This window comes from Copidosoma floridanum, unplaced genomic scaffold (genome assembly GCF_036245765.1).
Source record: "Copidosoma floridanum isolate Cflo_tuat_1 unplaced genomic scaffold, Cflo_Japanese_pri ptg000001l, whole genome shotgun sequence".
Taxonomy (NCBI): domain Eukaryota; kingdom Metazoa; phylum Arthropoda; class Insecta; order Hymenoptera; family Encyrtidae; genus Copidosoma; species Copidosoma floridanum.
Genome location: NW_028321878.1, coordinates 12,157,201 through 12,174,880, shown reverse-complemented (window position 1 = coordinate 12,174,880; position 17,680 = coordinate 12,157,201). Strand labels below are relative to the sequence as shown.

The 17,680-nt window shown below is 36.7% G+C and overlaps 1 protein-coding gene across 2 annotated transcripts in view; it reads left to right on the top strand.

The window, feature by feature from the left end:
* The window catches only part of para (sodium voltage-gated channel paralytic), a 75,314-nt gene that overhangs the window by 48,794 nt on the left and 8,840 nt on the right, over nt 1-17,680 (top strand). The window contains exons 10-26 of one of the 2 annotated variants that reach the window (XM_089594418.1): nt 29-241; nt 541-604; nt 740-1,049; nt 1,264-1,548; nt 4,490-4,546; nt 5,558-5,983; nt 6,086-6,179; nt 6,250-6,318; nt 8,357-8,631; nt 8,819-8,992; nt 9,055-9,405; nt 10,429-10,663; nt 13,058-13,192; nt 13,694-13,817; nt 13,919-14,034; nt 14,153-14,439; nt 14,540-14,713. In XM_089594418.1, coding sequence (XP_089450544.1) covers nt 29-241; nt 541-604; nt 740-1,049; nt 1,264-1,548; nt 4,490-4,546; nt 5,558-5,983; nt 6,086-6,179; nt 6,250-6,318; nt 8,357-8,631; nt 8,819-8,992; nt 9,055-9,405; nt 10,429-10,663; nt 13,058-13,192; nt 13,694-13,817; nt 13,919-14,034; nt 14,153-14,439; nt 14,540-14,713 — 3,389 coding nt within the window. Of the gene's footprint in view, nt 1-28; nt 242-540; nt 605-739; nt 1,050-1,263; nt 1,549-4,489; nt 4,547-5,548; nt 5,984-6,085; nt 6,180-6,249; nt 6,319-8,356; nt 8,632-8,818; nt 8,993-9,054; nt 9,406-10,428; nt 10,664-13,057; nt 13,193-13,693; nt 13,818-13,918; nt 14,035-14,152; nt 14,440-14,539; nt 14,714-17,680 lie in introns of both variants that reach the window. The other variant, XM_089594423.1, reaches the window with a different exon arrangement.

Genomic DNA, 17,680 nt, shown 5'->3' with positions numbered 1-17,680 from the left:
TCATCATGCTGATTTCGCTCTGTTTAAGGTCTTAAAACTATTGTCGGTGCTGTGATAGAGTCAGTGAAAAATCTACGCGATGTGATAATCCTAACGATGTTCTCCCTCTCCGTCTTTGCGCTGATGGGCCTTCAGATTTACATGGGGGTGCTCACGCAAAAGTGTATAAAGAATTTTCCCGAGGACGGCTCATGGGGTAATCGCACCCACGAGAACTGGGAGAGATTTGTCAGTAACGAAAGTGAGTAGTCGACACCATCATTTCTAAATAATATTTGTAAGCAATTTATTACCATTTCCACAGCTGTACTTCCTCTCGATTGAGATTTTAAAAACTTATTTTATTGGTATCATGACAAAAATACTCCATCTCTCGTTGATAAAAAAAAAGTTTATTTACATCCATACAAAATAAGAAATACACAGCCCCTAATAGTTGAAGAATTCGAATTGAAAAAACTTATTTTAATTTAAATATGAAAAAATTAAACAAGATTTACAAAAAGGTACACATTGACCATTATTTTGCATTCCATCCAGCTAATTGGTATGGCAAGGACGACGCGGGAAATTATCCACTGTGCGGGAATTCGTCCGGAGCTGGGTAAGCTATGCACACTTTCGTCCAAATAACAAAACAACCACGTATCGCATGTCGAAACATCACTATGCCAAATATGCAAATTGTTGGTAAACGGAAGCGAAAACGAAAATGACCCTCATCGTTTCTTGTGTCCAGGCAATGTCCACCGGATCACACGTGCTTGCAAGGCTACGGGGGCAATCCGAACTACGGGTACACGAGCTTCGACACCTTTGGCTGGGCGTTTTTGTCCGCCTTTAGACTGATGACCCAGGATTACTGGGAAAACCTTTACCAGCTGGTACTCAGATCTGCCGGGCCCTGGCACATGCTCTTCTTCATCGTCATCATATTCCTCGGCTCGTTCTACCTCGTCAACTTGATTCTCGCCATTGTCGCGATGTCGTACGACGAGTTGCAAAAGAAGGCCGAGGAGGAGGAGTTGGCCGAAGAACAGGCAATCAGGGTAAGTTTTTGCCTACTGATTTATTTTTTTTTTCCCCCCCACTCTAACGTGGAATACAACACCAAATGGTTCTTAATTTACCTCTCCCCTATTCATAAACTCACCTCTAGGATCCGCGCATTAATTATTGTTCGTGGGTAATTGAAATACTCTGGCCCAAAGATCGAAAAAAGCTAGTTGTTGTAAATTAAAAAAAAAAAAAAAAAAACCCCAGGAAGCAGAGGAGGCGGTGCTGGCGAAGGAGAAAAAGTTGGCCGACCAGGCGGAGGCTCGAGCGGCGGCCGCCGTGGCCGCGAGCGGTATCGTCAAGTCGCCCTCGGACTTTTCCTGCCACAGCTACGAGCTGTTCGTCGGCCAGGAAAAGGGCAACGACGACAACAACAAGGAACGCATGAGCATCCGCTCGGTCGAGTCCATCAGCGAGCACAGGGTCAAAATATCCGGCAACAACTACAACGTCAGCTCGTCCACTACCACCAAAGTCCGCAAAGTCAGCGCCGTAAGTCACATCGTCTGTTGATTTGGCTTTTGCTTGTGGTTGCCTGCTATTATTTTCCCCCAATGTTGAAAGTTACAGCTCATCCGCACTCACACGTGAATCTATGCCGTACTCAAGCACAATATATATATATATATTTTTTCTCTGCCCATCGGCATGCGTATTATTCAATCAACACATCACGAACCAACTTCTCCCTTCTTCTCGACGTATATACTTAGTACACAAGCAGGTACATCTTCACAAACGTTGCAAAGCACTTGGTTTTTAGTTGCCCGTTGAGCAGCACACGACACAAATGAAACAAACGAGTACGAAAACTGAAAAACGGTCCAAAGTCCACACAACCAATTACGCTAAAAGCACTCGTTGTTTCGCCATATACTGCACGTGTATGTTACACCCGTACATGCTACGAATGTATATGTATCAGCTCTCGAGCCACGATGAATGGCCGGGAGCTAACAAAGGAGCAAACAAACAAACAAACGGACCAAGATTCAAGGCTCGCACGCAGATCTAATGAATTTACTTTCGCCGGGTAAAATGTGTCAAGCTGCTGCTCTTCTCGATGCGATGCTTTTACTATTTGCCAACACTTTTTTTTTTAAATTTTTAAACTCATGTTTGATTGACGAGAAAAAAAAAAAATACAATCGTTCCGCGCATAAGTTACAAAGGGGTCTCAAAGTATCCGCGGTATAGGAGTACTTCAAACGGGATGTAAAAGCACAAATTTTCCATCCCCGGTTAAATGAAATTTACCGAGGGCGCGTATATGGCCGAGAGTTTGTGTTCCCTTAGACGCGTGCAAAAGTTAGGGCAAGAGCAGGGCTCGCTCGCAAAGCTCAAGTAAATTGCACCGCCCCGGAGCTCCATAATTGTAGCCACTGCGAGCCCTTATATATTTATGTATACCTACACCTGCACTCGAGAGTCGATCGATCGGTGTTGCCGTTGCCGTATTTCATGTATATACGTGTATTTTTATTTTTTTTCCCCCGTATTTTCGCTCTACGTATCTATATGTCTACTCGATAGCACTCGATGATGCTGCTTGCGAGCTCTCGCACACATATATGGCTCTGGTAGAGCTTTTGAAGAAGGAGATCAAGAAAAACTACCGTAGTGAGTGAGTTTTTTTATGTCGGATGTATACATCATCGTCGCGTTGCGTTGCGAAAGGTATTTTTTTTTTTTATCGTTCGGAAAAACTGAAGGCTAATTTCACGCTTACACTGACGTTCGGGTAGCGAGGGTCTTCCGAAATAAATTACTGGCCAATCCAAGTGTAAATTAACCATACGTGTTAACTCTATCGATGGAAGTTGGGTAAAAATTTTCCCACGCGATATTAACATGTACATACGTACAGTGATGGTCAAAATCACGCACGCGAAGGAAAAAACCTTGTTTTGGTGTTTCGACTGGTATTACGCACAGCTGCGTGCGACGACGGATTTTCACACACGTTTGATTGCAAAAGTAAAATAAGCTTCGTAAATCAAGGCTTACCACCATTTATCATCGAGGTTAATCGTGCAGCGCTCGAAAGTGGGATTTTCGTATACTTTTTTTTTTTTTTCATCGCGGCATGTTATGAAAAAAAAAGACAAGAACGCGAAATGAGTATTTCAATTATTAGCGCGCCACCGAGCGAGGGAAACAAGAGGTATAAATAACAATAATTCATCGAAAAAGATATATATTGCCGAGCGAAATAATAAATTACGGTCTCGTTTAATATTTCAAAGTAGCAGCTTCGAATCGGAGCAGAGAGAGAGAGAGAGAGAGCAGTAGATAAAGTCGGTCAATGGTCAGACGGCGGCGGCAGCAACTGTGCTTACGTATTATATATGTATTTATAGGTGCACGGCGTAATATTCAAAGTAGCGGGGGTATCGGCTTGGATGTGTCATGTTATATATTTTTTCTTTCGCAGTACTCGAGTACTTTGGTACTGGGGATTGCAATGACCGAGGCCTCTTTCGCATTTTGTTCCTCGAGGATTGCACTTTTGAATATTAGGTGTTATTATTTTTCCGAGCGTGGATTCGTCTTGAATTAGAGAGCTCTTGTGTCGAGTACACTCAACATTTTGATAATAAATAAATGAAAAATATTTTAAACTGTATTGTTAAATTTCCAAATTTCACTAAAGGAAAAAAAAATCCATTCAATTTCCAGATAATATTGTAACGCAGTAAAAGCTATAAAAAGCGGAAAAATTGCTTACACCCAACTTATAACTTGGGAAATTTTGAGTATGAGTTTTTGTAGAATCTCCAACACATTAAACATAAAAATATGTAAAAATTGTGTGCTACACCCAAAGGTCAAAAAAATTGCTTGAAAGTAACTGCACGTATTTAGTTAAAAACAATATAATATATAAGTAAATGTACCTCTACCTACATTTTTTAATAAAATAGTATTTCGTTTGTAACTCTTGCATGAAAAAACTCTTGAAAAGTCATGTTCTTTGTTGATTAAGGTGTAAAAAGGCGTATACGTCAGCAAAGCAGTCAAAAAATTATGATTGCTCTTACTCTGTTTCCACACATCTGTTGTATCTCGTCGTTTTTATTTTATTTTATTTTATTATTTTTTTTTTTGGAGTATGCCAAGAAATGTATCTCTTTGGTCTAATCGTATTTGTTTCGTCGTACAACTATGTTTTATGTGTCGAGCATTCCTGCCAGATTATGTGATGTATCTTTTTACGTACGTTATTGTCCAACGTTGTTGTTTTTATTGTTTATCAAAAGATTTATAAGAAACTCAAAGTTTAATGCTTGCAGTAAAAAGTAAAAAAAAAAAAAAAAAAAAAAAAAGAAAAACTTGACTCGAGAAAGCAAAAAAATAAAAATCGAGATCATAAAGTTTTTATACAAAAGATCCGGTAGGAGATGTCTTTTTTCTTGTTCTTTTTTTTCCTAAGGTCGCTCGCGCCGCTAATGGCCAGTTTACTTATGCCTACCAGGATAGCCTGAAAGAGGTACGTGGAATACAAATTCGGTGTCTCTCACTTTTTGTCACAGACAGTACGACGCTGTATATAATATACATGTGTGTACATCATAAGTGTGTACTTACTAGCGTTGTGTTTGCACAGACTAAAGATCCTTCTACGAGTGTGTGTATACGTACACGCGCTTCTTTTCATGCCTTTCGACTATCAATCATTACTTAATCATGTTTTCTTTTCATTTGGGTATACTTGAAAATATGAGTTGATAATTATATTTTACTTGATTAAAAAAAAAGCTTTTAACATCGATTCGTGATAAACAAATGTTTTTTAACTCATTATTTACGTGATTTACATTATGATTATGTAAAGGTTGATTCGAGGGACGATAAAACTCAGAACATGGCAATATTGTTTGACACGAATATACCTACATAAATATGAACTGAAGATAAAAACATCTTAGTACTTAAGAGATGTGAATTTTAGTGAACTAATAACAGCGAATCAATGTAAATAGTAACCGAACCAGTTTCCTAGACATGTAGTAGCTTAGCTAATAAACAAACATTCTTTACATTAAATTTTCACAACTGCTTCTTAAAATTTTTAGCTTTGCTGTGCAATAATTTTTTTTTATTATTAATTATATTTGTACTAAAAACACACTGAAAATCCATGTAAATAAAATGTACACGACTATAAAAAAAAAAACCAAAAAAAAAAAACGCCTTCAAACCAGCGAAAAATCCTTTGGAGACGAATTTCATCCACATCGAGATCCATTTGTCACTCGGAGTGTCCACCAGAAAGTTAAATTTCACATTCGAAGCGAATCATCGTCATTTAATCTAAATCGCAAACAGTAATCCATCGTATGATCCTCAAAGTAGCCATTTGATTCGAGATTAGTTAAAAAAAAACATAGTAAGTAGCCAAGGGACCCGCTCTCCAAAGGATTCATTCGCAGTGGAATGTAAGCCCCCACTAAAAAAAAAAAGAAAAAAAAATACCTCATCGAAAAACCAGTGTTCGCAGGCCAGCCTTAGCCTACCGGGCAGTCCGTTCAACATCCGACGGGGCAGCCGGGGCAGCCACCAGTTCACGATACGCAACGGCCGGGGCCGGTTCGTGGGCCCACCGGGTGGGGATCGCAAGCCCCTGGTCCTGTCGACGTACCAGGACGCCCAGGAGCACCTGCCTTACGCGGACGACTCGAACGCCGTGACGCCCCTGTCCGAGGAGAACGGGGCCATCATCGTGCCCGTCTACTACACCAGCCTCGGCTCGAGGCACTCGTCCTACACATCTCACGCCTCGAGGCTCTCGTACACCTCGCACGGCGACCTCCTCGGTGGTCCCGGCGCAACCAAGGAGAGCAGGTTGCGCAGCAGGTCCGCCAGACCGCCCTCCGTCAATGGCCACTCGGTCACCACGGCTGACAGTTACCAGAAGCACCATTACGTTAGTCGGGTTTTTCTATTTTTAGTTTATTTTTTCCACTTTGCATTTCGGAATGGAGCCTTTCATGGGGTTATTGTTTTTGTTTCGTTTGTTTATTTGCAGGAGGGCGATACGGACGATCCGCTTGGCAAAGTTAAGCAGCAGGACAATCCGTTTATAGAACCCACGCAGCAACAGCCCGTCGTCGATATGAAAGGTTTGGTCGTTTATTTGTTTATTCCATGAAAATTCATAGTAAAAGTCAATGTTTTTTTTTTTTTTCTTAGATGTTCTGGTGTTAAATGACATCATCGAGCAAGCTGCTGGTCGGCAAAGTCGAACATCGGATCAAGGAGGTAAAATTAGACACCCTCCGACAGACGTCCCCTTAACAAAACTACCCATACATGACAGTTTTAATCTTGCACACGTACACGACACACAGGCTCACTAATTTTTTCAATGTGTTTTTACTGTAACCATGTAAATTTATATTTTTCCTCGTATTACACGAATATGAAAGTCAATTTCGTTTGATTGGTGATACGTATTATTTATATACATATTACAAAGCATATTTGAGTTATAATTTTTTTTTCTTTTTTTTTTTTTTTTTTTTTTTTGTCAGTTGTTTGTGGTTACTGTAGTGTTGGCAATTTTTCCATCGTGATGAGCATTTTTTGAGATTATTAATTTTACTGCTCGATAAATTCAATCTGTAAATTATATTGATTGTCAATAGAATATAAGCGTCGATTGCTGTAACTATTTCTTTTTTTTTCTATTTGTTTCTTTTAAAATAAAAAAGTACCAAGGCCAAAGTTGTAATGTAAAAACTTGGATCAAATAAACATTAGAATTAGAACTATCTAGTGGATTAGATTACGATACATTTATAAAAATTACTCATCAAATTATTTGTAACTATAAATTAGACTTAGAATTAAAACCAATTGTATTTCGACTTTGGTTATAATCATGGAAGTTATAATCACAGTTTTACTGTATGGTGATTAGTGCGTATGTACATATATTATATTATGTGTGCGCCTTTGTGCAACGTAAAAATCGAATGGGTGTTTGTATTTTTTGGGGAAATCGGAGTTTTTTTTTCTTGTGTGATGCTAAAGTTTATTCTTCATCATCGTCTTCACCGCCATCCTCATCTGCCTCATCATCCATAATTTGCTGTTTAAACTATGTCACATTTAACTCATCCTTCGACCATTACATTTTATTGTACATACTCGATTCAAACGCATCATCAACATCACTACTACTCATTGCTCGTATTTTTTTTTCTATTTTTTCATCAGTTGCTGATGATGTTTATTCAATTTAGCATTTTGTTGTTTCGTCGTTCCTAGTGTATGCTAACTATTATTATTAAACACTGGGGCTTGGCTTTGACTGAATCTGCATGGCACGCTTATTTTTCGCACTTGAAAGAATTTTTCGTTGCATTCAAGCTGCCCTTTGAATTAAAAACATTGTTTTGCATAGTATTAAATAACAAGCAATGCACTAATCCAAGAAAATATTCTTCAAAACGCGGAAAAACTAATAGTATTGCACGCTTTCACCATTTATTCTTTATTGGATTCGATATATTATCCGTTATTCAAAAGAAGTTTTCTGCACGCTTTGTTTATCAAACAAATTGATCGGTTTTCGAAAAGTTTCACGTTTTATTGTTCTGCAATAATTAGCAACTTAATTTTTTTACAATTTTATTTTTTTTCAAAAAAACACAATAACTTACACGAATTACATTTCACGACAAATTACCACATGTTTCTCAACTGAAATCAAGCAGTACATATATACTTCAATTTGATGAAAAACAATACAAATGTTGTTCAATATCATAGTTAGTTGTTTATTTGTAGAATGTAAAGCCATGTTAATAAATAACTGACAAGCATTGGTAAATTATTGAACGTTGCCTCGAAAACTAAAAACTGGAGTAACGTAACCTGTAGCAATTTAATAATTAAATATTTTAATTACTGCAATGTAAAAGCCTATTCGTAGAAATCGTTAATTAACATGTCTGTACCTTCAACACTCAGCTTTTATCAACTGTCAAAAACAGACTAAACAAGACAAAAAAAAAAACTATACTTATGACAAATATGAACATTAATCTCCCACGTCCACGAATCGCTTCTTCAAAGATGTTACGCGTATATCCCTTTTGAATTCCTTAATCCTCGATTTACCAAAAAAACGTCCAGCTTATCCATAATCGTCAATCTCCAAATCTCGGCGAACCAAAGCATCAACTTCATTATGTTATCTAAATAGAATGAAAATAACAATAGAAGAAAAAACTCTTTTCCCCAAAAAAGAGTGGTGTCATTCTCGAGTTTTACTAACCTGCAGTCTACACAGTGTCGATCTATTACTTTCCAACAGACGACGATGAGGAGGGCCCGACCTTCAAAGAGAAAGCCCTGGCCGCGCTGTTGCGCTGCATCGATATATTTTGCGTCTGGGATTGCTGCTGGGTTTGGCTCAAGTTTCAGGAATACATAGCACTCGTGGTCTTTGATCCGTTCGTCGAGCTCTTCATCACGCTCTGCATCGTCGTCAACACCCTCTTCATGGCCCTCGATCACCACGACATGGACAAGGAGATGGAGAAGATCCTCAAGTCCGGAAACTACGTAAGCACTTGTGCACACCAATTGCTGAGCATTTTTTTTTTTTTTTTTTTTTTTTTTTTTTTTTTCATTGCACTCGCGAGTATAAAAGACATCAACGACTCTCTCACAGCTATTTTGCTCTCGAGCACGATCGAGTTACACTTTTTTGAGATAATTGTATACTTACGAACCAACTGCTCACTTGCAGTTCTTCACCGCGACGTTTGCCATCGAGGCCACCATGAAGCTCATAGCCATGAGTCCAAAGTACTACTTCCAAGAAGGCTGGAACATATTCGACTTCATCATCGTAGCGCTATCACTGCTCGAACTCGGTCTCGAGGGCGTCCAAGGCCTCTCGGTCCTGAGATCATTCCGATTGGTGAGTACTCAGTATGCATTCATCAATCTTACGAATGTGATAACGAGAAAAATCGCTTGCAGCTCCGTGTGTTCAAACTGGCAAAGTCGTGGCCAACGCTGAATCTGCTGATCTCTATAATGGGCCGAACGGTAGGAGCCCTTGGCAACCTGACCTTCGTCCTCTGCATCATCATCTTCATATTCGCTGTGATGGGCATGCAACTTTTTGGAAAAAATTACACGGACAACGTGGACCGGTTTCCCGGAGGTGAACTGCCTCGCTGGAACTTTACAGATTTCATGCACTCGTTCATGATCGTCTTTCGAGTGTTGTGCGGCGAATGGATCGAATCTATGTGGGACTGCATGCACGTGGGCGACGTCTCGTGCATACCCTTTTTCCTCGCGACCGTCGTCATCGGCAATTTGGTCGTACGTATAGTATTTAATTATATATTTATCTTTGTTACATGTTGAAAAAACGTACACCTATATTACGTGATTAGCGTTATGCTTGGGTTACAATGTAAAAAAAAAAAAAAAAATACGCAATTAGACAACTTTTATCTTTTTCTGAGATGAGAAAAAATACAAAAACAATTTTACACTGCGCTTCCCTAAAATCGGAAACCATCGCAGTTCCAATCACAAGTGTATAGTTGCAGGGAATTCCGCCTCGATTATTTTTTTTACGTTTTCGATTATCCGTGTAAATATTTCATTTCGATCGTTTTAAAGAACATAATTACGCACTCGTATAAAGAGTAATTTTTCTTACAAATCTACGTAAAACAAAGTAAAAATTGTTCTCTCATTAGAGTTTTGTAGAAAGATTATATTTTTCGACAACTTTAACCATCTCCATGGGGGACACAACGGTTGACGGATGTTCGTTCATAACATTCTTGACATTCGTTATAAAGTACGTTTCCGCGATTAAACGATCTGTCTCATCCGGCACTTCCACGATTACCTTGGAATTGTGAAAATCCAGTTTGTGCCCCGTAGTCTGAACGTGACGCGGAAGGGAGTATGTTTGTAAAATAAGTATTCTCGTCATTGTCCGAACGCGTTTTCGCGGCGTTGTCCAAATCCCGCATATGATTCATGGCTCTTTCTCGCAACGGATGTTTCATCTGACCGAAGTAAACGAGATTACAATCCAGGCATGGTATGGCATACACCACTCCCATGGCTGTCGACAGCGAGGGCAAGATCTTTTCGCCTATTCGACAGTGCGCGCTCTTGTCGTTTTTGCTCGTTGACGAAAATTTGAGGAAGCGAAAATCCCGCGAAAAGCTGAGCTCGGACCGGTGTTCCCAACTGGCGGAAAATTCAAATTGGCTATATGGGGCAATACGCAAAAACTTACATAACTCCACGAATTTTTTAACACTTTTTAAATCTTTTTTAACTTTCATGATCCTAAAAGGGTTCTTTTCTGTTCCGAAATAGGTTCTTAATTTATTCTTGGCGCTTCTGCTCTCAAATTTCGGCAGTAGTAATCTGTCCGCCCCGACAGCGGACAGCGAGACCAACAAGATCGCCGAGGCCATCGATCGGATAAGCCGGTTCATCGCATGGATAAAGCGCAGCCTGCTCGATGTGCTTAAAATGTTGCGGGCCAAATTCACGAACCAGATATCCGATCAGGCGCCAGGTGAGGGACCGTCCAACAGTTGGAAAGAAGGTTTATATCCAATCAGATCGCTTGCTGTGTGCGCTGTGTAGTTTCGTGACACTGTCTCTGCTTATTTTTTCTCGACTACAAACTTGATATTACCTCCTCTTGTCTTTTTTTTTTTTTTTTTTTTACATTTTCTTTTTTTTTTCTCATGACTTTTGTTTCAATTGATCCATGATTCGTCAGATTTTTTGTTTATAACTGGTTTTCATTTCGTGATCTCAAAGTTGGATTTTTTTTTAATGATCGATTATATACGTAATGTGTATCGGTTCGGATGATCTTGTCCTTTATGTTTTCCCGGTGTTTCGACAGTTACTTGTCATGACAGACGATTGGTGTTATCTTTACTGTCATTGTTACGTATTTTTTATTATACCAACTGTTACAATCGATCGAAAGTACTTGGTAAACTCGTTGAATGTTTCTACAGCGAGACATTTAGTTTATTATACTTTTATAATCGTATCATAAAATTTCAACTGTTTTGTTGTGCAAACATCAACGTTTCGATTTCTATTACTTTAGATATTTCGTTACCGAGAGCTCAGTAATTATTTATAGGCTTGATTGATTCAGACAGTTGACCAAAAATTTCGGAAATATGGTTAATTTTACAGAATCAAAAAACGTTTGCTCCATTTTTGGCCAAAAAATAATTTTTGAGCTCAAAAACCAAGTTTCAGATTTATCATTTACATGTATGATAATCGAATAACTTTGATAATATTTTTCTTTACAAGTGAAATAAACAATCATGCTGAAATTTATATTTTACATTTCAATGTTTGTATCGTCTTTATCATTTTTAATATTTTTATTATTCACAAGTTTTTAATCCATAATCCTTCTTCTTTGGTTTTATAGTGATTTTCAGGAAGAAACGTGTCATAAAAAATCAGTTCCATACATTTTTTTCTTTTGTTTGAAGATTGTCTTGTTTTCCTAACTTCAATCTAAAATTTAGGGATGAAAATTAAAAAAAAAAAAAAAAAAAACATAAACCTCTATGAGTTTTTACCACTTTCATTGCTCCTGTCAATGTTGCTCACGACTCGCTCTTGTTTCATTTACGTCGTCTCTCCCCAGAATGCTTAGGCCATCGAGCGATCAATCGGAAGTATATATATATAACATAATATCACTATCTACATTACAATACATTTGCATATTTATAACATTTTTTTAATTCTTATCGCATGGATTTTTAAAGCATGTTTTGACATTTTATAATTATTATTTACTTTTTTTTTTATTTATCAACTTTTGTTTTTCATTGTTGCGTGAGTCTAGATCATTATGATACAACCTATTTATTTCCGACATTTTTAGTGGTTTGGACGCATTGGATGTAATATTGTTGACGCAATTTGCTAGCAATACTAAAATTATTTCAGATGCGTTATTATACACACGAGTAGTTTGTTTATTATGAGTAATATTTTTTAATAAATCTAAAAAAGTTTGTTTAGTATGTCGTAAATAATCATGATTAGCTATTAGTTGATTAGCTTGGTAGAGTTTAAATAATAAAATATCGAAAATAAATTACAGTGTTGTAATATTCTCTCATCAGTCAACTTTTACGCTATAAATGATGAATGTTTCATAATTAAACTCTTATTTTGAAGTACAAATGAAAATTTTACAACACTGTTGATTGTAAAAATGCATGTCAGAGTGAAAAATGAGTTGAAAATTATTTTTGTATTCGGATAATTTTTAACGCAAAAATACGAATTTTTGACGTATTAAAAATAAAGTTGTAAAAACACTTGAGAAATATATATTCCTATCACAAAATTGTCTGTGTGATTTTCTGCACGTCGTATTGTGCATCAAGAGATCCAACAATAATTATTCGTTTGATAAGCAACAGAGCGTGTGATTTTTGAAAAAAGTGTCTTGTAATATTATAATGTCAAAAGTACAGTATCAAGTGTGTGAAATGAGGTTTGGTTTTATCGAAGAGGAATAATGATTTCCCACATTTCAAGACGATTTTTTACATAATCTTCAATATGTGCGCATGTTTAGTGTAGCCAACCTTGCACGCCACGAGCTGTCATGTCCTCTATTCCTATTTATTTCTACAGCGCGCTCGCAAAAATGCTTGATGCATCAGAAATTTCTATTGCGAGTGGTTGGTTTCGCGTGTAACGTGAAAAAAAAGTTACCATCTAAATTGGATGAAAAACGGATTGATCGAGTTGAAAAGAAAACAAATGTACGCAATTGAGAGTTCTGAGATAAATTCTTTCCAATCTTTTTTTTTTTTTAATATTACTTACAAAAAAAACTGAGGGGATGAACTGTAAAGCGTTTACCGATCAATCCTGGCACCAAGTGCTTGCCACTCGAATAAATTAACGTAAACCATATGCCGACTTGACTTTGCAGATGGAATTGATCGGGACGCGAATATGGAATTCGCCGAGGGTGAGCTGGACGCTTATCGGGACAAAAAAAGCGTCAAAGAGCTCAACAGTCAGTTTGAGGTTGCCATTGGTGACGGTATGGAGTTTACCATACACGGTAAGTTTGCCGCTGGAAATGGCCAGATATTGACAAGAGGTAAATTTGAGTTCATCGATTTCGATTTGTTTGCGTGTGCCTTGTGTTCGTAGATTTAGTTTACATTTTCGCAACTAAATTTCCACCTCTTCTGACTTTCCGACTAACATTTACCGTACAAATGTTTTTTCGAGGCACAATACTTGTTTTGGAATTATTGCATTTTTTTTAGAATTTATAATAGTACACTGTCAAACAGAGTTGCAAATAGTTTTTAAGACACTTGTCCTGTAACGAAACTTTCGTTACTTATGACTTTAAATTTTTGATGCAAAATTGTCATTACCCATTGTTTTTGTAACTTATAGTTGACAATTTTTTTAATGATAAAAAGAGCACTTGACTAATTATAACTTTTGCAATACTGTTGTTAGAGTGTAAAATGTATTATTTTTAAAAATTAATTTTGTGATTATCGTTTATTGAATCCAAATGGTTTCTTTGTTGCTTGTACCAAAAAAGGTGACCTGAAAAACAAATTGCGAGGAAACTTGTGCATCAACAATACGAACGCCCTTGTGAACGCGATGAATCACAGGGACTTCAAACTAGACGATTTCATTCACAACGAAGACGACACCATTAGGTTCGTCATTTTTTTTTTTTTTTTTTAATTTTACTTATTTTCAATGAGAAAATACCACTGATTTTTAATCGTTGAAAAATACCGTTTTGTCGTTGATACAGTAATAAATCGTACGGCAGCCATAAAAATCGTTCGTTCAAAGAGAGTCACAAAGGCAGTATAGACTCTTTGGACGGTGAGGAGAAGAAGGATGCGAGCAAAGAAGACCTAGAAGATGGTTCGTTCACGCCAAATCCAAGTTTACCCTGATAATACTGATGAAAATCAAACAGACCACTTTTGGACCAGAATGGAGATGAAAAAAGAAAAAAAACAATAATTGTTTTCAATTCCAGAGTTGGACGACGAGGACGACGAGGGCGACGAGGACGAGGAGGAAGAGGACGAGGGCGAGGGGGGTATACCCGGGGGTGTGATAAGAACGGACGAGGAGCTGGACGACTACCCGGCCGATTGTTGTCCGGACAATTGTTACAAGCGCTTCCCCTTCCTCGCCGGCGACGACGACGCCCCGTTTTGGCAGAGCTGGGCAAACCTCAGGCTCAAGACTTTCCAGCTCATCGAGAACAAGTACTTCGAAACCGCCGTCATTATCATGATTCTCACTAGCAGTTTGGCTCTCGTGAGTTTACCTTTATTTGTTTTTTTTTTTTTTTTTTTTTTTTTTGTAATTATTTTATTATTTCATTGATACCTCGTTTCTTGCTGTGTAATTTACAAAGGCGTTGGAGGACGTTCATCTCCAGCAGAGGCCCATCCTACAGGACGTATTGTATTATATGGATCGTATTTTCACCGTCATATTCTTCTTTGAGATGTTAATCAAGTGGCTGGCGCTGGGCTTCAAAAAGTATTTCACGAACGCTTGGTGTTGGCTTGATTTTATAATTGTCATGGTGAGTTGAATTTTTTTATTTATTCGTTTTTCTTCATCATTGATTGATCACATGATGATTTATGCAATTTTTGATAATATAACAATACATCAAATTACAATCTTTTTTTTTTTAATATGCGTCAATATATTCAAATAGAGTTACATCTTATTCTAATAATTATAGTATTTCAAGAAACCAACGAATTTATTAAATAAGTATGATTTTAAAAAGATTTTACGTCGTCAACGAGGTAACTGGAAATTCACTTATTTCACCTACTGAAAATAAGTATATTTATCCAAAAGAACAAATTTTTTAATTCGTACTTATGTTGGTATGAAAAAAAAAAATATATATATATATATATATATATATATATATATATATATATATATATATATATATATATATACAAAAAAAAAAAAAAAAAAAAATTACACCATGAAAATTTGTTTTTTGGATAGATAAACACAGACAGTAGTAAGATATACTATCAAAGCAATAACTTTAGAGCCATACGTTGTTCCTGAATGTGTAAAAGCACACAACAAATTGTCCAATCAAAAGGGTTATTATCATACTAGCAACTCAAATAAAACCATGAAATAATTTAACAGTGGACGATATATTTTCCATGAAAAAAAAAAAAAAAAAACATCACTATAGCTTTCGCTGCTCAACTCGGCTGCGACTTGGGCGGGCGTCGCTGACATCCCGGCCTTCCGCTCGATGCGGACTTTGAGAGCCCTGAGACCACTCAGAGGAGTCTCGCGCTGGGAGGGTATGAAAGTAAGTCAACAGTCAGCAACCGGAAGACTTTTGAACCTTTGACAAATGAATAAAATTAAAAAATCTCCTCACCTTCGCACTTTATGTGTGTGTTTCATACATACTGTGTGTACGTTCTATATACAGAGAGAAAGTACACGTGGATATGTTGATGTATGTACATGAAGTTGCAAAGCGTGTATCATACACGTGAAAAATCCGTATGGTTTCGTGGTGGGTTGTGTGCGCGTCCTGTGTTTGATTTCTCTTTATATATTTACGCATTGATATACACCCTTCTGTATTTTTCTTTGTGTATTTATCTGATGAACGTTGCTCTCCCTTCTTTCTGAATTTTTTTTTTCTCTAACAAAAAAATACTTTGGATGAAAAAAAATAAAAAAAAGTCGTGTTGTCTCATTTAAGTCGATGTTGTGGGGCCGATGTGGAATTTTTCTCTGTTGCGCGCACGTTGGTTTTTTATACAAAAGCTACCTTTTTTTTTATATATTTTCTTTGTGATCATCAGCTTTGTGTTTCAATGGGGTAAAAGTATGCATTTGACGAGTAAACTTATGCTGCTTCAAAATACTCAAGATGTTCGATGTATAGCTTACGAAAAAATAAACTTTTAAAAACATACGATTTGTGTTAAAAAAAAAAAAAAAAAAAAAAGCGCAAGCCAGGTGCGTGTTTTTCAAAGCCAAGTTGGTGGAGCTTCAGCTTTCTTCGTTAATATCGTACATTATTTTATCTATAATTGCGCTACAAAGATCGCTGATGCTATTTATGAGATCACTGTAAAGTATTATTATGTGATTTGCTTTGCCGATGTGATACAAATTTGAGAATATAAATATGAACTAGTGAAAAGTAAAAAATAAATTTTACACTGGTGCTACCGATCTTTATCTTCTGTGTCTCTGCACTGATACTTGGGTGTACATAAATTTGAAAAAACTCATTGTAATTAGCTACAGCTTCATTTGTGTTATGTATGTTGTGTTATCGAATTAACAAAAGAGTTCAATAATTATTTGCAAAAAAGTAAAAAAATTACACCAAATTTTGCTGTGGAGTTTTTAAACAGTTTCTGTATACATACATATACATAAATGATGTGTGTAAACTATGATACATCTCTTCTATACTATGGTATATTTATATAACAAATAACTGTGCAACGAGTTATAAAGTATGCTTTGGATGTCACGTAAAATATCTATCATATTACTTTGATCTATTTTTTTTTTCTATATAAATTACTTAAACTGCGAACCGAATGTAGCATTGTTTCCTGTCTATATTATACCTATATTGTTGTGTCCGAGAGTGTTTTTCTCAACGTGTAAATTGAAATATCTAATTTTCCATAACACGCTAAAACAGTTACATGTATGTTCATACGCATTTTACGGTCAGGAACAATTTCTTACACATGTATGAGGACAATGCTTTATAGCGTGTTTATTGAGAATTAGAGATTCAAACTACAAAATTTTTTAATCTGTTTCAGGAGCAGCTGGTTTATTATAAATATATAAATATAAAATGTTTCGTTGATTTTTAAGACAGTGTGTGCCTCATCTACGTCCTATACTCCTTTTCTATCTTCTAGCTGTTTTTGTTGTACATACATATTATTACCATCAATGGCTCAATCTATTGTTACATACTTCACACTTGACAAAAAAAAAAAAAAAAATTGCTTGTACACGTTATTGATATTACATCGAAACCTTTAGATATTGTGACTCCTGCAATAAAACTATGTGGGAAAAAAAAACTTTTTTCATCAAAAACAAATTTAACATTTATCGATGTGATATCAAAATCGTTAACAGCAAACTATGTACTTCGACTACAACTGTTGTGGTGATATCCAGACCTGTGCCAGCATTTTCGAATCTGCAGCAAATTACCCATTTCCGTACCATTCAGTATCATGTAACATTTTTGTTTTCTCTTAATTAGTAAAAAAAAAAAAAAAAAAAAAAAAAAAAAAAATTCCCCAACTCTCTAGTCTAGTAGACATTAAAAACTCGGAAAAACTATGTCGTCTTTTCCCGGCTCCCCCCATTTTTTGACCTTACTAGAAGAAACAGAGACTTGTTGTGTATACCTAGTGGGCGACGCTGCAAAAATCACAGAAATCGCAATCCTTCTGTTCGCCTGTGCCTATAGTCATTCGACGTGTTTCTATGATCCGCTCTTCAA